The sequence below is a fragment of the Taudactylus pleione genome, unplaced genomic scaffold, assembly GCF_031769625.1.
Source record: "Taudactylus pleione unplaced genomic scaffold, aTauple2 ptg000677l, whole genome shotgun sequence".
In the NCBI taxonomy this organism is placed as follows: domain Eukaryota; kingdom Metazoa; phylum Chordata; class Amphibia; order Anura; family Myobatrachidae; genus Taudactylus; species Taudactylus pleione.
This window is the reverse complement of record NW_028285079.1, coordinates 1,707,579-1,734,919: the sequence shown is the minus strand read 5'-3', so window position 1 is coordinate 1,734,919 and position 27,341 is coordinate 1,707,579. Positions and strand designations below refer to the sequence as shown.

The following is a 27,341-nucleotide window of genomic DNA, read 5'->3' as shown; positions in this document are numbered from 1 at the left end:
GGGGAGCAGGGGACAGAGGAACACACGGGGGTCAGCGTTAGGGAACGTGACTATGCGGTGACATTGGGGAGCAGGGGACAGAGGAACACACGGGGGTCAGCGTTAGGGAACGTGACTGTGCGGTGACATTGGGGAGCAGGGGACAGAGGAACACACGGGGGTCAGCGTTAGGGAACGTGACTGTGCGGTGACATTGGGGAGCAGGGGACAGAGGAACACACGGGGGTCAGCGTTAGGGAACGTGACTGTACGGTGACATTGGGGAGTAGGGGACAGAGGAACACACGGGGGTCAGTGTTGGGGAACGTGACTGTACGGTGACATTGGGGAGTAGGGGACAGAGGAACACACGGGGTCAGTGTTAGGGAACATGACTGTGCGGTGACATTGAGGAGCAGGGGGACAGAGGAACACACGGGGTCAGCGTTAGGGAACGTGACTGTGCGGTGACATTGGGGAGCAGGGGACAGAGGAACACACGGTGGTCAGCGTTAGGGAACGTGAATGTACGGTGACATTGGGGAGTAGGGGACAGAGGAACACACGGGGTCAGTGTTAGGGAACGTGACTGTGCGGTGACATTGAGGAGCAGGGGGACAGAGGAACACACGGGGGTCAGCGTTGGGGAACGTGACTGTGCGGTGACATTGGGGAACAGGGGACAGAGGAACACACGGGGGTCAGCGTTGGGGAACGTGACTGTGCTGTGACATTGGGGGGCAGGGGACAGAGGAACACACGGGGGTCAGCATTAGGGAACGTGACTGCGGTGACATTGGGGAGCAGGGGACAGAGGAACACACGGGGGTCAGCATTAGGGAACGTGACTGCGGTGACATTGGGGAACAGGGGACAGAGGAACACACGGGGGTCAGTGTTGGGGAACGTGACTGTGCTGTGACATTGGGGGGCAGGGGACAGAGGAACACACGGGGGTCAGCATTAGGGAACATGACTGTGCGGTGACATTGGGGAGCAGGGGACAGAGGAACACATGGGGGTCAGCGTTGGGAAACGTGACTGTGGTGACATTGGGGAGCAGGGGACAGAGGAACACACGGGGATCAGCGTTAGGGAACGTGACTGTACGGTGACATTGGGGAGCAGGGGACAGAGGAACACACGGGGGTCAGTGTTAGGGAACATGGCTGTGTGGTGACATTGGGGAGCAGGGGACAGCGGTACACATGGGGGTCAGCGTTAGGGAACATGGCTGTGTGGTGACATTGGGGAGCAGGGGACAGCGGTACACATGGGGGTCAGCGTTAGGGAACTTGACTGTGTGGTGACATTGGGGAGCAGGGGACAGAGGAACACACGGGGGTCAGCGTTAGGGAACGTGACTGTGTGGTGATATTGGGGAGCAGGGGACAGCGGTACACATGGGGGTCAGCGTTAGGGAACGTGACATTGGGGAGCAGGGGACAGCGGTACACATGGGGGTCAGTGTTAGGGTACGTGACATTGGGGAGCAGGGGACAGCGGTACACGTATAGTAATGTGAGATTAATGTCTCTCATGTCTTGGCAGCACTGCCCGCCTCTTGCAGCCGTGGTTATAATTGTGCGTGTCCTGTTTTTCATACCTGTCCCCTGTTGCTTTGTTGCATTGGTGCCACGTCTATGTGGGAACCGTCACTGCTGCTTTGGGTGGTTCACCTTCTGCTAAGCCGTATCCAGCGCGTCTCTGATGTCATTGCAGGGGGCATAATACTGGCGGCTGATTATTCCCAGCTGGAGTTACGGATCCTCGCTCACTTATCGAAGGATCGGCGGCTGATCCAGGTATTAAACAGCGGGGCGGACGTGTTCAGGAGCATAGCGTCCGAGTGGAAGATGATTGACCTCGACGCTGTGACTGACTGCATGAGACAACAGGCCAAACAGGTGACCCGCCTTCCCCGGCACAGACTACTATGCTACATCCAATGGCCATCTAGTCTATCACACCGATCACTGTATGTCCTCCCAGCACAGACTACTATGCTACATCCAATGGCCATCTAGTCTATCACACCGATCACTGTATGTCCTCCCAGCACAGACTACTATGCTACATCCAATGGCCATCTAGTCTATCACACCGATCACTATGTCCTCCCGGCACAGACTACTATGCTACATACAATGGCAATCTAGTCTATCACACCGATCACTGTATGTCCTCCCGGCACAGACTACTATGCTACATCCAATGGCCATCTAGTCTATCACACCGATCACTGTATGTGCTCCCGGCACAGACTACTATGCTACATCCAATGCTATGATCATCTAGTCCATCACACAGATCACTGTATGTCCTCCCGGCACAGACTACTATGCTACATCCAATGGCCATCTAGTCTATCACACCGATCACTGTATGTCCTCCCGGCACAGACTACTATGCTACATCCAATGGCCATCTAGTCTATCACACTGATCACTGTATGTCCTCCCAGCACAGACTACTATGCTACATACAAAGCTATGACCATCTAGTCTATCACACCGATCACTGTATGTCCTCCTGGCACAGACTACTATGCTACATACAATGACCATCTAGTCTATCACACCGATCACTGTATGTCCTCCCAGCACAGACTAGTATGCTACATACAAAGCTATGACCATCTAGTCTATCACACCGATCACTGTATGTCCTCCCGGCACAGACTACTATGCTACATCCAATGGCCATCTAGTCTATCATACCGATCACTGTATGTCCTCCCGGCACAGACTACTATGCTACATACAAAGCTATGACCATCTAGTCTATCACACCGATCACTGTATGTCCTCCCGGCACAGACTACTATGCTACATCCAATGGCCATCTAGTCTATCACACCGATCACTGTATGTCCTCCCAGCACAGACTAGTATGCTACATACAAAGCTATGACCATCTAGTCTATCACACCGATCACTGTATGTCCTCCCGGCACAGACTACTATGCTACATACAAAGCTATGACCATCTAGTGTATCACACCGATCACTGTATGTCCTCCGTCCTCCCAGCACAGACTACTATGCTACATCCAATGACCATCTAGTCTATCACACCGATCACTGTATGTCCTCCCGGCACAGACTACTATGCTACATACAAAGCTATGACCATCTAGTCTATCACACCGATCACTGTATGTCCTCCCGGCACAGACTACTATGCTACATCCAATGGCCATCTAGTCTATCACACCGATCACTGTATGTCCTCCCAGCACAGACTAGTATGCTACATACAAAGCTATGACCATCTAGTCTATCACACCGATCACTGTATGTCCTCCCAGCACAGACTACTATACTACATCCAATGGCCATCTAGCCTATTACACCGATCACTGTATGTCCTCCCGGCACAGACTACTATGCTACATACAAAGCTATGACCATCTAGTCTATCACACCGATCACTATGTCCTCCCGGCACAGACTACTATGCTACATACAAAGCTATGACCATCTAGCCTATCACACCGATCCCTGTATGTCCTCCCGGCACAGACTACTATGCTACATCCAATGCTATGACCATCTAGTCTATCACACAGATCACTGTATGTCCTCCCGGCACAGACTACTATGCTACATACAAAGCTATGACCATCTAGTCTATCACACCGATCACTGTATGTCCTCCCGGCACAGACTACTATACTACATCCAATGCTATGACCATCTAGTCTATCACACCGATCACTGTATGTCCTCCCGGCACAGACCACTATGCTACATACAATGCTATGACCATCTAGTCTATCACACCGATCACTGTATGTCCTCCCGGCACAGACTACTATGCTACATCCAATGCTAAGACCATCTAGCCTATCACACCGATCACTGTATGTCCTCCCGGCACAGACTACTATGCTACATCCAATGCTAAGACCATCTAGCCTATCACACCGATCACTGTATGTCCTCCCGGCACAGACTACTATGCTACATCCAATGGCCATCTAGTCTAACACACCGATCACTGTATGTCCTCCCGGCACAGACTACTATGCTACATCCAATGGCCATCTAGTCTATCACACCGATCACTGTATGTCCTCCCGGCACAGACTACTATGCTACATACAATGCTATGACCATCTAGTCTATCACACCGATCACTGTATGTCCTCCCGGCCCAGACTACTATGCTACATACAAAGCTATGACCATCTAGTCTATCACACCGATCACTGTATGTCCTCCCGGCACAGACTACTATGCTACATCCAATGCTATGACCATCTAGTCTATCACACCGATCACTGTATGTCCTCCCGGCACAGACTACTATGCTACATCCAATGCTATGACCATCTAGTCTATCACACCGATCACTGTATGTCCTCCCTGCACAGACTACTATGCTACATACAAAGCTATGACCATCTAGTCTATCACACCGATCACTGTATGTCCTCCCGGCACAGACTACTATGCTACATCCAATGCTATGACCATCTAGTCTATCACACCGATCACTGTATGTCCTCCCGGCACAGACTACTATGCTACATCCAATGGCCATCTAGTCTATCACACCGATCATTGTATGTCCTCCCAGCACAGACTACTATGCTACATCCAATGACCATCTAGTCTATCACACCGATCACTGTATGTCCTCCCGGCACAGACTACTATGCTACATACAAAGCTATGACCATCTAGTCTATCACACTGATCACTGTATGTCCTCCCGGCACAGAGTACTATGCTACATCCAATGGCCATCTAGTCTATCACACCGATCACTATGTCCTCCCGGCACAGACTACTATGCTACATCCAATGGCCATCTAGTCTATCACACCGATCACTGTATGTCCTCCCGGCACAGACTACTATGCTACATACAAAGCTATGACCATCTAGTCTATCACACCGATCACTGAATGTCCTCCCGGCACAGACTACTATGCTACATCCAATGACCATCTAGTCTATCACACCGATCACTGTATGTCCTCCCGGCACAGACTACTATGCTACATACAAAGCTATGACCATCTAGTGTATCACACTGATCACTGTATGTCCTCCCGGCACAGACTACTATGCTACATACAAAGCTATGACCATCTAGCCTATCACACCGATCCCTGTATGTCCTCCCGGCACAGACTACTATGCTACATACAATGGCCATCTAGTCTATCACACCGATCACTGTATGTCCTCCTGGCACAGACTACTATGCTACATCCAATGGCCATCTAGTCTATCACACCGATCACTGTATGTCCTCCCGGCACAGACTACTATGCTACATCCAATGGTCATCTAGTCCATCACACCGATCACTGTATGTCCTCCCGGCACAGACTACAATGCTACATCCAATGGCCATCTAGTCTATCACACCGATCACTGTATGTCCTCCCGGCAGAGACTACTATGCTACATCCAATGGCCATCTAGTCTATCACACCGATTACTGTATGTCCTCCCGGCACAGACTACTATGCTACATCCAATGGCCATCTAGTCTACCACACCGATCACTGTATGTCCTCCCGGCACAGACTACTATGCTACATCCAATGGCCATCTAGTCTATTACACCGATCACTGTATGTCCTCCGGCACAGACTACTATGCTACATACAAAGCTATGACCATCTAGTCTATCACACCGATCACTGTATGTCCTCCCAGCACAGACTACTATGCTACATCCAATGGCCATCTAGTCTATCACACCGATCACTGTATGTCCTCCGGCACAGACTACTATGCTACATCCAATGCTATGACCATCTAGTGTATCACACCGATCACTGTATGTCCTCCCGGCACAGACTACTATGCTACATACAAAGCTATGACCATCTAGTCTATCACACCGATCACTGTATGTCCTCCCGGCACAGACTACTATGCTACATACAAAGCTATGACCATCTAGTCTATCACACCGATCACTGTATGTCCTCCCGGCACAGACTACTATGCCACATCCAATGGTCATCTAGTCTATCACACCGATCACTGTATGTCCTCCCGGCACAGACTACTATGCTACATACAAAGCTATGACCATCTAGTCTATCACACCGATCACTGTATGTCCTCCCGGCACAGACTACTATGCTACATCCAATGACCATCTAGTCTATCACACCGATCACTGTATGTCCTCCCGGCACAGACTACTATACTACATCCAATGGTCATCTAGTCTTTCTACTTCAGGGTCCATAGGGGGTCCACAGGGTTGACCTTGGGGTTATAGCTGGAACAGGATCCATGGGCACCACACAGTTAAGCTTTTAGCTCCCAGGATGCACTTGGGTCCTCCTCTATACCCCGCCCCCGAGCCACAGGCACCTCAGTGTAAGCTGGTGCCCGTCCGGAGTCGGTCACCGCGCAGGGGGGCTGCAGTAGCAGCCCCCAGAAGCTTTTTATTTTAAGTTAAATTTTATTTATTTTTAATCTATTTTTACTACAGACGGCAGCGAAGGGCTGTCTGTACAGACGCCCACGCTGCCGCTCTGATCCCCGACTGGCGCCGCGACGCCAGTACTGATCTGGGGATCGCGGCGGGAGGACAGAGTCCGTACTAGCCGGACTCTGTCTACCTCCCAGGACTGCTGCCGGAGTCGCCGGGGATTCAGGTAAGCCGCGCGTCGCTGGCTAGCGGCGGCGCGCGGAATGCCTTAAATGCAGTCCTTTAGCCTCCGGTCCTGGGGACAGACCGGAGGCTGCTGGCAGTGGCGGCGGGCCCCCCCCCATAACCCGTGGGACCACTAGACCACCAGGGATAACCGGCAAGCGGGAAGCCAGCATCCCTGGGGTTATGGCCAGCCAGGGGAGGAAGCCTTCCCTGTCAGCGGCTCCTCCCTTCAGCTCAGCGCGCCTTTCAGCACGCAGTCTGGCGTCGCTGAGCTGCAGTTACTCGGCCACTCCTCCTCTGAGGTCTCCAGCGGCCATTTTCCCACAGTGGCAGCGCAGATCTCAGGGAGCACGCGGACCGGTCCCCCTGTGTACCTCTCCCCTGATTAAGGACAGCGTACACAGCACTATAGCCCTCCCAGACACTGAATCTGGGCAGGTTGATTGTAGTGGAAAGGTGCAGTGAGTATATCTTCCTGCATGGTATGTGACTTTTTGCTAGTGCTGCCTGTCTGTGCTTATTTTCCGCTTACTGTCAGCTTATACCTATCCCTTTACTTCTCCTACAAGCCCTGCAGGTGTGTGGGGGAGGGGCGTTTCTACTGACCTCACTTATATAGATCACGTATTTGTGAGGTCCGTCACATACAGTAGTGTGCTACTCAGTGCCATATTGTGGGCTGTTGTTCAGCACACCGGTGAGTGCGTTTCACTTCTACCCTGGTGCCAGATATATAATATATTCTGTCATGTCAGACGAGGAGGTTGAGTGCTCAGTGGCTCCGGTGTTGGCCTCCTGCGGACGCTGTTCTGCAGGAGTAGATAGGGAGGATTTGTCACAGGATGGCCTGTGTAGTCGATGCCAGGTGGCTCCTGGCCCATCCAGACCTTCTCTGGCGCAGGAACCACCGTGGGCGATGTTTTCTCAAGTGCTGGTGTCTATTGCGGACCGTCTGTCGGTCCCGACTGCTCTCCCTACTAGGGCGGTGCCCCAGCCGACCATCCCCCATTCCCCGGGTGTCCCGCAGTTATTGCGGAGTCCTCCTGGGTCTCAATCAGTTGGTCCCTATGCGGGGTTGCCTATGTATATACAGGCTTCCCCTGTGCCGCAGCAGCCTGTGGTACCTTTTCAGGCCCCTATGGCGACGCCTCCACCATGGGTGGATGTGCTCTCCAACTCCGTGCAAAATTTGGCGGCCGCTTCCTCGGCTTTTCAGTCAATGTTGCAGACTGACATGCCTTCTAGGATTTCTAAACGCCCACTCATGACACGGGCTGCTCAGGTATCGGACTCAGAGGGTTCCTCAGATGATGGGGAGGTCCCTGATGACACTGACTCGGACGCCTCGGCCCAGGAAATGGATACCAAGTCGTCCATTAATGTGCGAGCACTAGTTAGGGCGGTGCGAGCTATTCTTCTTATAGAGGATGAGGCACCGGTTCCTAGGTCGAAGTTTCCTAGTTTCAAAAAAAACTAAGGTGGCTTCTGCGGTGTTTCCCCTGTCGGATCAGTTGACGGATCATATGGCGGTAGCTTGGCAGGCGCCCAGTAAGAGATTCCTTCCTCAGAAGCGGTTGGCTTCTAATTACCCCTTCCCTGAGGCACATTGTAAAAAATGGGAAACTCCACCGGCGGTGGATTCCCATGTCACCCGTTTAACTCGGGGCGCCACCTTACCATTACCGTCGATATCCTCGCTGAAGGATCCCACGGACAGGAAAGTTGAGACTTGCTTAAAGTCTATTTACTCCCTCTCCGGGGCGGTGGCCCGACCGTCCATGGCCATTTCCTGGGTGGCCAAGGCCATTGAGGGGTGGGCCAATGCATTGGAAGATACCTTCCCGGACGATGCTCCGGATGTCCAGCGGGCGTTGTTGGGACAAATGAGGGACGCCGCTTCTTACATTGGAGAAGCTTCTTTAGATGCTAGTCTGCTGACCTCGCGGGTATCGGCTGCAGCGGTGTCTGCCCGCCGATCCTTATGGTTGCGGTCCTGGAGAGCGGACTCTGATTCAAAGAAAGGTCTGGATACCTTACCTTTCAATGGGGAATTACTATTTGGTCCGGACTTGGACAAAATAGTGGACACCCTGGCTAAATCCAAGTCGGCCTTCCTCCCTTCGGCGGCACTGCCTGCTAAGGTTCGGAGTTCGGCTTTTCGTTCCTTTCGGGTTCAGGGTAAGGCGAAAGGTCAGTCCTTCCCGAGACAGTCTGCGAGTAAGACGGCCTCTAAACCCAAGAAGCAAGCCTGGAGTGCTCGGCGCCCTTCTTCCAAGCAGGAAGATAAACCTGCGGCCTGATGGGACGGGCCTTCCTCTGGGGGACCTCAGAGTGGGAGGCCGACTTCTTCTATTTGCCCAGTGCTGGCACAATACCACCACGGATGCCTGGGTTCGAGAAGTGGTCTCCCAGGGGTACGCCCTGTCTTTTCGGCACAGACCACCCCACCAGTTTTTCTGCACAAGTCCTTCTCAGAACAAGACCAAGGCGTTACAGGTTCAGGAGGCTATAGAGTCCTTGCTGAAAGCAGGGGTCATTGTTCCCGTTCCTCTATCACAACGAGGGACGGGGTATTATTCGTCTCTGTTTCTGGTGCAGAAACCCAATGGTTCTCATCGCCCTATCCTCAACTTGAAGTCTCTGAACAAATTCCTTAGAGTTCCCAAGTTCAGGATGGAAACGTTACGTTCCATCATTCTGGCGATGGAACCGGGGGATTACATGGTGTCCCTGGACATCCAGGACGCCTACCTCCATGTTCCGATAGCATTTTCACACCAGCGGTATCTGAGGTTCGCTATCCTTCAACACCACTATCAGTTCCAGACGCTACCCTTTGGTCTCTCCACGGCACCGAGGGTGTTCACGAAGATTATGGCGGTCATGGCCGCACATCTTCGGAACCAGAATGTACGGCTGCTGCCGTACCTGGACGACCTCCTGTTGCTGGCGAGCTCCCCGGAGGTACTGCTTCAACATCTCCACCTGACGATCGCTTGCCTGCAAGCACACGGGTGGTTGATAAATTGGAAAAAGTCCTCTCTGATTCCATCACAGCGGATGGTTCATTTGGGAGCCCTGCTGGATTCGCGTCAGCAAAGGATCTTCCTGACTCCGGAGAAGGTCGCCTCACTACAGCTGCAGATACGCAGTTGCCTGAGCCGTTGCCGCCTGTCGGTCCATTCGGCTATGAGAGTTCTGGGGTCCATGGTGTCGACATTCGACATGGTGGAATTTGCCCAGTTCCATTCCCGGCCCCTGCAGGGGCTGATTCTATCAGAATGGAACGGGTTACCTCACCGGATCCGCTCTCAGGTGCTGGTGTTGTCTCCGGACGTTCGGCTATCTTTGGCTTGGTGGCTTCAGACAGCTCATCTGGTCGAGGGGCGCCCATTTTGGATCCCGGACTGGGTCCTGCTCACGACGGATGCCAGTCTCCGGGGTTGGGGGGCAGTGACCGGCTCTTTGTCGCTTCAGGGTCGTTGGTCAGCGGAAGAAGCACTTCTCCCCATCAACATCCTGGAACTGCGGGCAGTATACAAGGCCCTGCAGTCGTCCGGCCCCGCTCTTCACGGAAGGGCGGTACAGGTGCAGTCTGACAACGCCACCACGGTGGCGTATATCAATCACCAAGGCGGAACTCGCAGTCAGGCAGCGATGTCGGAGGTGTCTCGTATCCTGTCTTGGGCGGAGGGTCACATTCCAGCGATCTCGGCGGTCTTCATCCCCGGAGTCCTCAATTGGGAGGCGGACTTCCTCAGCCGTCACGACGTGCATCCCGGGGAATGGTCGCTTCACCCAGAGGTGTTTCAGCTACTCGTGGACAGGTGGGGACTGCCGGAGCTGGACTTGATGGCCTCCCGTCACAATCACAAGTTGCCCGTTTACGGGTCAAGGACAAGAGACGCAGGTGCAAGTCTGGTGGACGCGCTGTCGGTGACATGGACGTTTCACCTGGCGTATCTGTTTCCTCCGATATCCCTGCTTCCTCGGGTTCTGCGGAAATTCAAGCAGGACGGCGGCATGCTCGTGCTGGTAGCTCCGGCGTGGCCCAGACGTCCTTGGTACTCCGATCTAAGGAGCCTCTCCATCGACGCTCCGTACCTTCTTCCTCAACGTCGGGACCTGTTGTCTCAGGGGCCCTGCCTTTACCCGGATCTGGGTCGGCTGTCTTTGACGGCGTGGCTCTTGAGACAGCCGTCTTGAGGTCTCGGGGCTTCTCCAGTTCGGTTATTGGTACGATGCTCAGGGCACGCAAGCCTGCTTCAGCACGGATTTATCACAGAGTGTGGCACACTTACTTTCAGTGGTGTGAGTCCAGACTTTATGATCCTCAGGTGTTCCGAGTTTCTAGGATCTTGGAATTTCTTCAGTCAGGATTGGATCTCGGCTTACGCCTTGCATCTCTGAAGGTTCATGTGTCCGCCTTGTCCGTGTGGTTTCAACGGCGGATTGCAATACTACCAGACGTTCACACCTTTTTCCAAGGTGTTCTCAGGATCCAGCCTCCCTTTGTGCCTCCTGTGGCTCCTTGGGACTTGGCGGTGGTGCTACGGGTCCTGCAGGGTCCTCCGTTTGAGCCTCTTGAGGCGGTGGAGCTCAAGTGGCTGACATTTAAGACGGTTTTTCTCCTGGCAATTGCTTCGGCCAGGAGGGTGTCTGAATTGGGGGCGCTTTCCTGTCGCCCTCCTTTCCTGATTTTTCACCAGGACAGAGCGGTGCTCCGCACTCGTCCTGAGTTTTTCCCAAAGTGGTCTCGAAGTTCCATATTAATCAGGAACTTGTTGTGCCAGCTTTTCAGTCCCCTGATCTTTCAGCTGGTGAGACTTCCTTAGATGTGGTCCGGGCGCTTAGAATTTATGTAGACCGGACGGCTTCGGTTAGGAAGTCTGATTCCTTGTTTATCCTCTTTGGTTTTCACAAGAGGGGTTGGCCTGCCAACAAACAAACGTTAGCCCGTTGGCTTCGTTCCGTTATTTGTGAGGCTTATGCACAGGAGGGCTTACCTGTGCCAGCCTCTGTTAAGGCTCATTCCACTCGTTCTGTGGGTCCCTCTTGGGCTGCTAGACGTGGCGCTTCTGCTGTTCAGCTGTGTAAGGCGGCCACTTGGTCTTCAATTCAAACGTTTTTGAGGTTTTATGCGTTTGACACCTTTGCCTCTCAGGATGCATCCTTTGGGCGCCGGGTACTCCTTTCAGCACAGGAGCGTCCCCGCCCTTAGTTGTACTGCTTTGGGACATCCCCAAGGTCAACCCTGTGGACCCCCTATGGACCCTGAAGTAGAAAACAAGAGATATGGTAAGAACTTACCTTTGTTATCTCTGTTTCTACGAAGTCCATAGGGTCCACAGGGCGCCCGCCCTGACGCACCTGGCTTCAAATGGGCTGTGTGGCTGGTCACCGGTTTTCCGTCTCCTATTGCTGTGAGTATGGTGTCTTGTGTGTTCCAGTCTTCCTTCTCTCTGTTCCATATTCTCCTCCGGCCTAGGCTGCTTACCAACTGAGGTGCCTGTGGCTCGGGGGCGGGGTATAGAGGAGGACCCAAGTGCATCCTGGGAGCTAAAAGCTTAACTGTGTGGTGCCCATGGATCCTGTTCCAGCTATAACCCCAAGGTCAATCCTGTGGACCCTATGGACTTCGTAGAAACAGAGATAACAAAGGTAAGTTCTTACCATATCTCTTGTTATCACACCGATCACTGTATGTCCTCCCGGCACAGACTACTATGCTACATCCAATGGCCATCTAGTCTATTACACCGATCACTGTATGTCCTCCCGGCACAGACTACTATGCTACATACAAAGCTATGACCATCTAGTCTATCACATCGATCACTGTATGTCCTCCCGGCACAGACTACTATGCTACATACAAAGCTATGACCATCTAGTCTATCACACCGATCACTGTATGTCCTCCCGGCACAGACTACTATGCTACATACAAAGCTATGACCATCTAGTCTATCACACCGATCACTGTATGTCCTCCCGGCACAGACTACTATGCTACATCCAATGGTCATCTAGTCTATCACACCGATACCTGTATGTCCTCCCGGCACAGACTACTATGCTACATACAATGCTATGACCATCTAGTCTATCACACCGATCACTGTATGTCCTCCCGGCACAGACTACTATGCTACATACAAAGCTATGACCATCTAGTCTATCACACCGATCACTGTATGTCCTCCCGGCACAGACTACTATGCTACATACAAAGCTATGACCATCTAGTCTATCACACCGATCACTGTATGTCCTCCCGGCACAGACTACTATGCTACATACAAAGCTATGACCATCTAGTCTATCACACCGATCACTGTATGTCCTCCCGGCACAGACTACTATGCTACATCCAATGGTCATCTAGTCTATCACACCGATACCTGTATGTCCTCCCGGCACAGACTACTATGCTACATACAATGCTATGACCATCTAGTCTATCACACCGATCACTGTATGTCCTCCCGGCACAGACTACTATGCTACATACAAAGCTATGACCATCTAGTCTATCACACCGATCACTGTATGTCCTCCCGGCACAGACTACTATGCTACTTCCAATGACCATCTAGTCTATCACACCGATCACTGTATGTCCTCCCGGCACAGACTACTATGCTACATCCAATGCTATGACCATCTAGTCTATCACACCGATCACTGTATGTCCTCCCGGCACAGACTGCTATGCTACATCCAATGACCATCTAGTCTATCACACCGATCACTATGTCCTCCCGGCACAGACTTCTATGCTACATCCAATGACCATCTAGTCTATCACAGCGATCACTTTATGTCCTCTCGACACAGACTACTATGCTACATCCAATGGCCATCTAGCCTATCACACCGATCACTGTATGTCCTCCCGGCACAGACTACTATGCTACATCCAATGCTATGACCATCTAGTCTATCACACCGATCACTGTATGTCCTCCCGGCACAGACTGCTATGCTACATCCAATGACCATCTAGTCTATCACACCGATCACTATGTCCTCCCGGCACAGACTTCTATGCTACATCCAATGGCCATCTAGTCTACCACACCGATCACTGTATGTCCTCCCGGCACAGACTACTATGCTACATCCAATGGCCATCTAGCCTATCACACCGATCACTGTATGTCCTCCCGGCACAGACTACTATGCTACATACAAAGCTATGACCATCTAGCCTATCACACCGATCACTGTATGTCCTCCCGGCACAGACTACTATGCTACATACAAAGCTATGACCATCTAGTCTATCACACCTATCACTGTATGTCCTCCCGGCACAGACTACTATGCTACATCCAATGGCCATCTAGTCTATCACACCGATCACTGTATGTCCTCCGGCACAGACTACTATGCTACATCCATTGGCCATCTAGCCTATCACACCGATCACTGTATGTCCTCCCGGCACAGACTACTATGCTACATACAATGCTATGACCATCTAGTCTATCACACCGATCACTGTATGTCCTCCCGGCACAGACTACTATACTACATCCAATGGCCATCTAGCCTATCACACCGATCACTGTATGTCCTCCCGGCACAGACTACTATGCTACATACAAAGCTATGACCATCTAGTCTATCACACCGATCACTGTATGTCCTCCCGGCACAGACTACTTTGCTACATCCAATGCTATGACCATCTAGTGTATCACACCGATCACTGTATGTCCTCCCGGCACAGACTACTATGCTACATCCAATGGCTATCTAGTCTATCACACCGATCACTGTGTCCTCCCGGCACAGACTACTATGCTACATCCAATGGCCATCTAGTCTATCACACCGATCACTGTATGTCCTCCCGGCACAGACTACTATGCTACATCCAATGACCATCTAGTCTATCACACCGATCACTGTATGTCCTCCCGGCACAGACTACTATACTACATCCAATGGTCATCTAGTCTATCACACCGATCACTGTATGTCCTCCCGGCACAGACTACTATGCTACATTCAATGCTATGACCATCTAGTCTATCACACCGATCACTGTATGTCCTCCCGGCACAGACTACTATGCTACATACAAAGCTATGACCATCTAGTCTATCACACCGATCACTGTATGTCCTCCCGGTACAGACTACTATGCTACATACAAAGCTATGCCCATCTAGTCTATCACACCGATCACTGTATGTCCTCCCGGCACAGACTACTATGCTACATACAAAGCTATGACCATCTAGTCCATCACACCGATCACTGTATGTCCTCCCGGCACAGACTACTATGCTACATCCAATGGCCATCTAGTCTATCACACCGATCACTGTATGTCCTCCCAGCACAGACTACTATGCTACATCCAATGGCCATCTAGTCTATCACACCGATCACTGTATGTCCTCCCGGCACAGACTACTATGCTACATCCAATGGCCATCTAGTCTATCACACCGATACCTGTATGTCCTCCCGGCACAGACTACTATGCCACATCCAATGACCATCTAGTCTATCACACCGATCACTGTATGTCCTCCCGGCACAGACTACTATGCTACATTCAAAGCTATGACCATCTAGTGTATCACACCGATCACTGTATGTCCTCCCGGCACAGACTACTATGCTACATCCAATGCTATGACCATCTAGTCTATCACACCGATCACTGTATGTCCTCCCGGCACAGACTACTATGCTACATCCAATGACCATCTAGTCTATCACACCGATCACTATGTCCTCCCGGCACAGACTACTATGCTACATCCAATGCTATGACCATCTAGTCTATCACAGCGATCACTGTATGTCCTCCTGGCACAGACTACTATGCTCCATCCAATGGCCATCTAGTCTATCACACCGATCACTGTATGTCCTCCCGGCACAGACTACTATGCTACATCCAATGGTCATCTAGTCCATCACACCGATCACTGTATGTCCTCCCGGCACAGACTACTATGCTACATCCAATGGCCATCTAGTCTATCACACCGATCACTGTATGTCCTCCCGGCACAGACTACTATGCTACATACAAAGCTATGACCATCTAGTCTATCACACCGATCACTGTATGTCCTCCCGGCACAGACTACTATGCTACATCCAATGCTATGACCATCTAGTCTATCACACCGATCACTGTATGTCCTCCCGGCACAGACTACTATGCTACATCCAATGGCCATCTAGTCTATCACACCGATCACTGTATGTCCTCCCGGCACAGACTACTATGCTACATACAAAGCTATGACCATCTAGTCTATCACACCGATCACTGTATGTCCTCCCGGCACAGACTACTATGCTACATACAAAGCTATGACCATCTAGTCTATCACACCGATCACTGTATGTCCTCCCAGCACAGACTACTATGCTACATCCAATGCTTTGACCATCTAGTCTACCACACCGATCACTGTATGTCCTCCCGGCACAGACTACTATGCTACATCCAATGGCCATCTAGTCTATCACACCGATCACTGTATGTCCTCACGGCACAGACTACTATGCTACATACAATGCTATGACCATCTAGCCTATCACACCGATCACTGTATGTCCTCCCAGCACAGACTACTATGCTACATCCAATGGCCATCTAGTCTATCACACCGATCACTGTATGTCCTACCGGCACAGACTACTATGCTACATCCAATGCTATGACCATCTAGTCTATCACACCGATCACTGTATGTCCTCCCGGCACAGACTACTATGCTACATCCAATGGTCATCTAGCCTATCACACCGGTCACTGTATGTTCTCCCGGCACAGACTACTATGCTACATCCAATGGCCATCTAGTCTATCACACCGATCACTGTATGTCCTCCCGGCACAGACTACTATGCTACATCCAATGGCCATCTAGTCTATCACACCGATCACTGTATGTCCTCCCGGCACAGACTACTATGCTACATACAAAGCTATGACCATCTAGTGTATCACACCGATCACTGTATGTCCTCCAGGCACAGACTACTATGCTACATCCAATGGCCATCTAGTCTATCACACCGATCACTGTATGTCCTCCCGGCACAGACTACTATGCTACATCCAATGACCATCTAGTCTATGACACCGATCACTGTATGTCCTCCCGGCACAGACTACTATGCTACATCCAATGGTCATCTAGTCTATCACACCGATCACTGTATGTCCTCCAGGCACAGACTACTATGCTACATCCAATGGCCATCTAGTCTATCACACCGATCACTGTATGTCCTCCCGGCACAGACTACTATGCTACATACAAAGCTATGACCATCTAGTCTATCACACCGATCACTGTATGTCCTCCCGGCACAGACTACTATGCTACATCCAATGCTATGACCATCTAGTCTATCACACCGATCACTGTATGTCCTCCCGGCACAGACTACTATGCTACATCCAATGCTATGACCATCTAGTCTATCACACCGATCACTGTATGTCCTCCCGGCACAGACTGCTATGCTACATACAAAGCTATGACCATCTAGTCTATCACACCGATCACTGTATGTCCTCCCGGCACAGACTGCTATGCTACATTGCTACATACAAAGCTATGACCATCTAGTCTATCACACCGATCACTGTATGTACTCCCAGCACAGACTACTATGCTACATACAAAGCTATGACCATCTAGTTTATCACACCGATCACTGTATGTACTCCCGGCACAGACTACTATGCTACCTCCAATGCTATGACCATCTAGTCTATCACACCGATCAAATTATGTCCTCCCGGCACAGACTACTATGCTACATACAGCGCTATGACCATCTAGTCTATCACACCGATCACTGTATGTCCTCCCGGCACAGACTACTATGCTACATCCAATGGCCATTTAGTCTATCACACCGATCACTGTATGTCCTCCCGGCACAGACTACTATGCTACATCCAATGGTCATCTAGTCTATCACACCGATCACTGTATGTCCTCCCGGCACAGACTGCTATGCTACTTCCAATGGCTATCTAGTCTATCACACCGATCACTGTATGTCCTCCCGGCACAGACTACTATGCTACATCCAATGGCCATCTAGTCTATTACACCGATCACTGAATGTCCTCCCGGCACAGACTACTATGCTACATACAAAGCTATGACCATCTAATCCATCACACCGATCACTGTATGTCCTCCCGGCACAGACTACTATGCTACATCCAATGGCCATCTAGTCTATCACACCGATCACTGTATGTCCTCCCAGCAGAGACTACTATGCTACATCCAATGGCCATCTAGTCTATCACACCGATCACTGTATGTCCTCCTGGCACAGACTACTATGCTACAACCAATGGCCATCTAGTCTATCACACCGATACCTGTATGTCCTCCCCGCACAGACTACTATGCTACATCCAATGACCATCTAGTCTATCACACCGATCACTGTATGTCCTCCCGGCACAGACTACTATGCTACATTCAAAGCTATGACCATCTAGCCTATCTCACCGATCCCTGTATGTCCTCCCGGCACAGACTACTATGCTACATCCTATGGCCATCTAGTCTATCACAGCGATCACTATGTCCTCCCGGCACAGACTACTATGCTACATCCAATGGCCATCTAGTCTATCACAGCGATAACTTTATGTCCTCCCGACACAGACTACTATGCTACATACAAAGCTATGACCATCTAGCCTATCTCACCGATCCCTGTATGTCCTCCCGGCACAGACTACTATGCTACATACAATGGCCATCTAGTCTATCACACCGATCACTGTATGTCCTCCCGGCACAGACTACTATGCTACATCCAATGGTCATCTAGTCCATCACACCGATCACTGTATGTCCTCCCGGCACAGACTTCTATGCTACACCCAATGGCCATCTAGTCTATCACACCGATCACTGTATGTCCTCCCGGCACAGACTACTATGCTACATCCAATGGCCATCTAGTCTATGGGGAGTTTTGACTGGGGCGGTACACCTGTCAAACCGTAACGCAGGTGTCCTAAGGCGAGCTCAGGGAGGACAGAAACCTCCCGTGGAGCAGAAGGGCACGTATGTCCTCCCGGCACAGACTACTATGCTACATACAAAGCTATGACCATCTAGTCTATCACACCGATCACTGTATGTCCTCCCGGCACAGACTACTATGCTACATCCAATGCTGTGACCATCTAGTCTATCACACCGATCACTGTATGTCCTCCCGACACAGACTACTATGCTACATCCAATGGCCATCTAGTCTATCACACCGATCACTGTATGTCCTCCCGGCACAGACTACTATGCTACATACAAAGCTATGACCATCTAGTCTATCACACCGATCACTGTATGTCCTCCCGGCACAGACTACTATGCTACATACAAAGCTATGACCATCTAGTCTATCACACCGATCACTGTATGTCCTCCCGGCACAGACTTCTATGCTACATCCAATGCTTTGACCATCTAGTCTATCACACCGATCACTGTATGTCCTCCCAGCACAGACTACTATGCTACATACAAAGCTATGACCATCTAGTCTATCACACCGATCACTGTATGTCCTCCCGGCACAGACTACTATGCTACATCCAATGGCCATCTAGTCTATCATACCGATCACTGTATGTCCTCCCGGCACAGACTACTATGCTACATCCAATGGCCATCTAGTCTATCACACCGATCACTGTATGTCCTCCCGGCACAGACTTCTATGCTACATCCAATGCTTTGACCATCTAGTCTATCACACCGATCACTGTATGTCCTCCCGGCACAGACTACTATGCTACATACAAAGCTATGACCATCTAGTGTATCACACCGATCACTGTATGTCCTCCCGGCACAGACTACTATGCTACATCCAATGGCCATCTAGTCTTACACCGATCACTGTATGTCCTCCCGGCACAGACTACTATGCTACATCCAATGCTATTACCATCTAGTCTATCACACCGATCACTGTATGTCCTCCCGGCACAGACTACTATGCTACATCCAATGGCCATCTAGTCTACCACACCGATCACTGTATGTCCTCCCGGCACAGACTACTATGCTACATCCAATGGCCATCTAGTCTATCACACCGATCACTGTATGTCCTCCTGGCACAGACTACTATGCTACATACAATGCTATGACCATCTAGTCTATCACACCGATCACTGTATGTCCTCCGGCACAGACTACTATGCTACATACAAAGCTATGACCACCTAGTCTATCACACCGATCACTGTATGTCCTCCCGGCACTGACTACTATGCTACATCCAATGGCCATCTAGCCTATCACACCGATCACTGTATGTCCTCCCGGCACAGACTACTATGCTACATACAAAGCTATGACCATCTAGCCTATCACACCGATCACTGTATGTCCTCCCGGCACAGACTACTATGCTACATACAAAGCTATGACCATCTAGTGTATCACACCGATCACTGTATGTCCTCCCGGCACAGACTACTATGCTACATCCAATGCTATGACCATCTAGTGTATCACACCGATCACTGTATGTCCTCCCGGCACAGACTACTATGCTACATCCAATGCTATGACCATCTAGTGTATCACACCGATCACTGTATGTCCTCCCGGCACAGACTACTATGCTACATCCAATGCTATGACCATCTAGTGTATCACACCGATCACCAAATGTCCTCCCGGCACAGACTACTATGCTACATACAATGCTATGACCATCTAGTCTATCACACCGATCACTGTATGTCCTCCCGGCACAGACTACTATGCTACATACAAAGCTATGACCATCTAGTCTATCACACCGATCACTGTATGTCCTCCCGGCACAGACTACTATGCTACATCCAATGACCATCTAGTCTATCACACCGATCACTGTATGTCCACCCGGCACAGACTACTATGCTACATCCAATGGCCATCTAGTCTATCACACCGATCACTGTATGTCCTCCCGGCACAGACTACTATGCTACATCCAATGACCATCTAGTCTATCACACCTATCACTATGTCCTCCCGGCACAGACTACTATGCTACATCCAATGACCATCTAGTCTATCACAGCGATCACTGTATGTCCTCCCGGCACAGACTACTATGCTACATACAAAGCTATGACCATCTAGTCTATCACACCGATCACTGTATGTCCTCCCGGCACAGAGTACTATGCTACATCCAATGGCCATCTAGTCTATTACACCGATCACTGTATGTCCTCCCGGCACAGACTACTATGCTACATCCAATGCTATGACCATCTAGTCTATCACACCGATCACTGTATGTCCTCCCGGCACAGACTACTATGCTACATCCAATGACCATCTAGTCTATCACACCGATCACTGTATGTCCTCCCGGCACAGACTACTATGCTACATCCAATGCTATGACCATCTAGTCTATCACACCGATCACTGTATGTCCTCCCGGCACAGACTACTATGCTACATCCAATGACCAAGAAGTCTATCACACCGATCACTATGTCCTCCCGGCACAGACTACTATGCTACATCCAAAGACCATCTAGTCTATCACAGCGATCACTTTATATCCTCTCGACACAGACTACTATGCTACATACAAAGCTATGACCATCTAGCCTATCACACCGATCACTGTATGTCCTCCCGGCACAGACTACTATGCTACATCCAATGGCCATCTAGTCTATCACACCGATCACTGTATGTCCTCCCGGCACAGACTACTATGCTACATCCAATGACCATCTAGTCTATCACACCGATCACTGTATGTCCTCCCGGCACAGACTACTATGCTACATCCAATGCTATGACCATCTAGTCTATCACACCGATCACTGTATGTCCTCCCGGCACAGACTACTATGCTACATCCAATGCTATGACCATCTAGTCTATCACACCGATCACTGTATGTCCTCCCGGCACAGACTACTATGCTACATCCAATGCTATGACCATATAGTCTATCACACCGATCACTGTATGTCCTCCCGGCACAGACTGCTATGCTACATACAAAGCTATGACCATCTAGTCTATCACACCGATCACTGTATGTCCTCCCGGCACAGACTGCTATGCTACATACAAAGCTATGACCATCTAGTCTATCACACCGATCACTGTATGTACTCCCAGCACAGACTACTATGCTACATACAAAGCTATGACCATCTAGTCTATCACACCGATCACTGTATGTACTCCCGGCACAGACTACTATGCTACCTCCAATGCTATGACCATCTAGTCTATCACACCGATCACTTTATGTCCTCCCGGCACAGACTACTATGCTACATACAACGCTATGACCATCTAGTCTATCACACCGATCACTGTATGTCCTCCCGGCACAGACTACTATGCTACATCCAATGGCCATCTAGTCTATTACACCGAACACTGTATGTCCTCCCGGCACAGACTACTATGCTACATCCAATGGCCATCTAGTCTATTACACCGATCACTGTATGTCCTCCCGGCACAGACTACTATGCTACATCCAATGACCATCTAGTCTATCACACCGATCACTGTATGTCCTCCCGGCACAGACTACTATGCTACATCCAATGGCCATCTAGTCTATTACACCGATCACTGTATGTCCTCCCGGCACAGACTACTATGTTACATCCAATGACCATCTAGTCTATCACACCGGTCACTGTATGTCCTCCCGGCACAGACTACTTTGCTACATACAAAGCTATGACCATCTAGTCTATCACACCGATCACTGTATGTCCTCCCAGCACAGACTACTATGCTACATACAAAGCTATGACCATCTAGTCTATCACACCGATCACTGTATGTCCTCCCGGCACAGACTACTATGCTACATCCAATGGCCATCTAGTCTATTACACCGATCACTGTATGTCCTCCCGGCATAGACTACTATGCTACATACAAAGCTATGACCATCTAGTCTATCACACCGATCACTGTATGTCCTCCCGGCACAGACTACTATGCTACATCCAATGGCCATCTAGTCTATTACACCGATCACTGTATGTCCTCCCGGCATAGACTACTATGCTACATCCAATGGCCATCTAGTCCATCACACCGATCACTGTATGTCCTCCCGGCACAGACTACTATAGTACATACAAAGCTATGACCATCTAGTCTATCACACAGATCACTGTATGTCCTCCCGGCACAGACTACTATGCTACATCCAATGGTCATCTAGTCTATCACACCGATCACTGTATGTCCTCCCGGCACAGACTACTATGCTACATCCAATGCTATGACCAACTAGTCTATCACACCGATCACTGTATGTCCTCCCGGCACAGACTACTATGCTACATCCAATGGCCATCTAGTCTATTACACCGATCACTGTATGTCCTCCTAGCATAGACTACTATGCTACATACAAAGCTATGACCATCTAGTCTATCACACCGATCACTGTATGTACTCCCCGCACAGACTACTATGCTACATCCAATGCTATGACCATCTAGTCTATCACACCGATCACTGTATGTCCTCCCGGCACAGACTACTATGCTACATCCAATGCTATGACCATCTAGTGTATCACACCGATCACTGTATGTCCTCCCAGCACAGACTACTATGCTACATACAAAGCTATGACCATCTAGTCTATCACACCGATCACTGTATGTCCTCCCGGCACAGACTACTATGCTACATCCAATGACCATCTAGTCTATCACACCGATCACTGTATGTCCTCCCGGCACAGACTACTATGCTACATACAAAGCTATGACCATCTAGTCTATCACACCGATCACTGTATGTCCTCCCGGCACAGACTACTATGCTACATCCAATGGCCATCTAGTCTATCACACCGATCACTGTATGTCCTCCCGGCACAGACTACTATGCTACATCCAATGCTATGACCATCTAGTCTATCACACCGATCACTGTATGTCCTCCCGGCACAGACTACTATGCTACATCCAATGCTATGACCATCTAGTCTATCACACCGATCACTGTATGTCCTCCCGGCACAGACTACTATGCTACATCCAATGCTATGACCATATAGTCTATCACACCGATCACTGTATGTCCTCCCGGCACAGACTGCTATGCTACATACAAAGCTATGACCATCTAGTCTATCACACCGATCACTGTATGTCCTCCCGGCACAGACTGCTATGCTACATACAAAGCTATGACCATCTAGTCTATCACACCGATCACTGTATGTACTCCCAGCACAGACTACTATGCTACATACAAAGCTATGACCATCTAGTCTATCACACCGATCACTGTATGTACTCCCGGCACAGACTACTATGCTACCTCCAATGCTATGACCATCTAGTCTATCACACCGATCACTTTATGTCCTCCCGGCACAGACTACTATGCTACATACAACGCTATGACCATCTAGTCTATCACACCGATCACTGTATGTCCTCCCGGCACAGACTACTATGCTACATCCAATGGCCATCTAGTCTATTACACCGATCACTGTATGTCCTCCCGGCACAGACTACTATGCTACATCCAATGACCATCTAGTCTATCACACCGATCACTGTATGTCCTCCCGGCACAGACTACTATGCTACATCCAATGGCCATCTAGTCTATTACACCGATCACTGTATGTCCTCCCGGCACAGACTACTATGCTACATCCAATGGCCATCTAGTCTATCACACCGATCACTGTATGTCCTCCCGGCACAGACTACTATGTTACATCCAATGACCATCTAGTCTATCACACCGGTCACTGTATGTCCTCCCGGCACAGACTACTTTGCTACATACAAAGCTATGACCATCTAGTCTATCACACCGATCACTGTATGTCCTCCCAGCACAGACTACTATGCTACATACAAAGCTATGACCATCTAGTCTATCACACCGATCACTGTATGTCCTCCCGGCACAGACTACTATGCTACATCCAATGGCCATCTAGTCTATTACACCGATCACTGTATGTCCTCCCGGCATAGACTACTATGCTACATCCAATGGCCATCTAGTCCATCACACCGATCACTGTATGTCCTCCCGGCACAGACTACTATAGTACATACAAAGCTATGACCATCTAGTCTATCACACAGATCACTGTATGTCCTCCCGGCACAGACTACTATGCTACATCCAATGGTCATCTAGTCTATCACACCGATCACTGTATGTCCTCCCGGCACAGACTACTATGCTACATCCAATGCTATGACCAACTAGTCTATCACACCGATCACTGTATGTCCTCCCGGCACAGACTACTATGCTACATCCAATGGCCATCTAGTCTATTACACCGATCACTGTATGTCCTCCTAGCATAGACTACTATGCTACATACAAAGCTATGACCATCTAGTCTATCACACCGATCACTGTATGTACTCCCCGCACAGACTACTATGCTACATCCAATGCTATGACCATCTAGTCTATCACACCGATCACTGTATGTCCTCCCGGCACAGACTACTATGCTACATCCAATGCTATGACCATCTAGTGTATCACACCGATCACTGTATGTCCTCCCAGCACAGACTACTATGCTACATACAAAGCTATGACCATCTAGTCTATCCCACCGATCACTGTATGTCCTCCCGGCACAGACTACTATGCTACATCCAATGGCCATCTAGTCTATTACACCGATCACTGTATGTCCTCCCGGCACAGACTACTATGCTACTTACAAAGCTATGACCATCTAGTCTATCACACCGATCACTGTATGTCCTCCCGGCACAGACTACTATGCTACATCCAATGGCCATCTAGTCTATCACACCGACCACTGTATGTCCTCCCGGCACAGACTACTATGCTACATCCAATGCTATGACCATCTAGTCTATCACACCGATCACTGTATGTCCTCCCGGCACAGACTACTATGCTACATACAAAGCTATGACCATCTAGTCTATCACACCGATCACTGTATGTCCTCCCGGCACAGACTACTATGCTACATCCAATGGCCATCTAGTCTATCACACCGATCACTGTATGTCCTCCCGGCACAGACTACTATGCTACATACAATGACCATCTAGTCTATCACACAGATCACTGTATGTCCTCCCGGCACAGACTACTATGCTACATCCAATGGCCATCTAGTCTATCACACCGATCACTGTATGTCCTCCCGGCACAGACTACTATGCTACATACAAAGCTATGACCTACTAGTCTATCACACCGATCACTGTATGTCCTCCCGGCACAGACTACTATGCTACATCCAATGGCCATCTAGTCTATCACACCGATCACTGTATGTCCTCCCGGCACAGACTACTATGCTACATCCAATGGCCATCTAGTCTATCACACCGATCACTGTATGTCCTCCCGGCACAGACTACTATGCTACATACAAAGCTATGACCATCTAGTCTATCACACCGATCACTGTATGTCCTCCCAGCACAGACTACTATGCTACATCCAATGGCCATCTAGTCTATCACACCGATCACTGTATGTACTCCCGGCACAGACTACTATGCTACATACAATGCTATGACCATCTAGTCTATCACACCGATCACTGTATGTACTCCCAGCACATACTACTATGCTACATACAAAGCTATGACCATCTAGTCTATCACACCGATCACTGTATGTACTCCCGGCACAGACTACTATGCTACATCCAATGGCCATCTAGTCTATCACACCGATCACTGTATGTCCTCCCGGCACAGACTACTATACTACATCCAATGCTATGACCATCTAGTCTATCACACCGATCACTGTATGTCCTCCCGGCACAGACTACTATGCTACATCCAATGGCCATCTAGTCTATCACACCGACCACTGTATGTCCTCCCGGCACAGACTACTATGCTACATCCAATGCTATGACCATCTAGTCTATCACACCGATCACTGTATGTCCTCACGGCACAGACTACTATGCTACATACAAAGCTATGACCATCTAGTCTATCACACCGATCACTGTATGTCCTCCCGGCACAGACTACTATACTACATACAAAGCTATGACCATCTAGTCTATCACACCGATCACTGTATGTCCTCCCGGCACAGACTACTATACTACATACAAAGCTATGACCATCTAGTCTATCACACCGATCACTGTATGTCCTCCCGGCACAGACTACTATACTACATACAAAGCTATGACCATCTGGTCTATCACACCGATCACTGTATGTCCTCCCGGCACAGACTACTATGCTACATCCAATGGCCATCTAGTCTATCACACCGATCAATGTATGTCCTCCCGGCACAGACTACTATGCTACATCCAATGGTCATCTAGTCTATCACTCCGATCACTGTATGTCCTCCCGGCACAGACTACTATGCTACATCCAATGGCCATCTAGTCTATCACACCGATCACTGTATGTCCTCCCGGCACAGACTACTATGCTACATCCAATGGCCATCTAGTCTATCACACCGATCACTGTATGTCCTCCCGGCACAGACTACTATGCTACATCCAATGGTCATCTAATCTATCACACCGATCACTGTATGTCCTCCCGGCACAGACTACTATGCTACATACAAAGCTATGACCTACTAGTCTATCACACCGATCACTGTATATCCTCCCGGCACAGACTACTATGCTACATCCAATGACCATCTAGT

The 27,341-nt window shown here is 49.8% G+C and overlaps 1 protein-coding gene across 1 annotated transcript in view; it reads left to right on the top strand.

Annotated features, from left to right (window-relative positions):
* The window catches only part of POLQ (DNA polymerase theta), a 225,038-nt gene that overhangs the window by 82,046 nt on the left and 115,651 nt on the right, over window positions 1-27,341 (top strand). Inside the window, exon 26 of the mRNA XM_088455888.1 lies at window positions 1,702-1,886. Within this exon, the coding sequence (XP_088312014.1) occupies window positions 1,702-1,886 (185 nt within the window). The remainder of the gene's footprint in view (window positions 1-1,701; window positions 1,887-27,341) is intronic.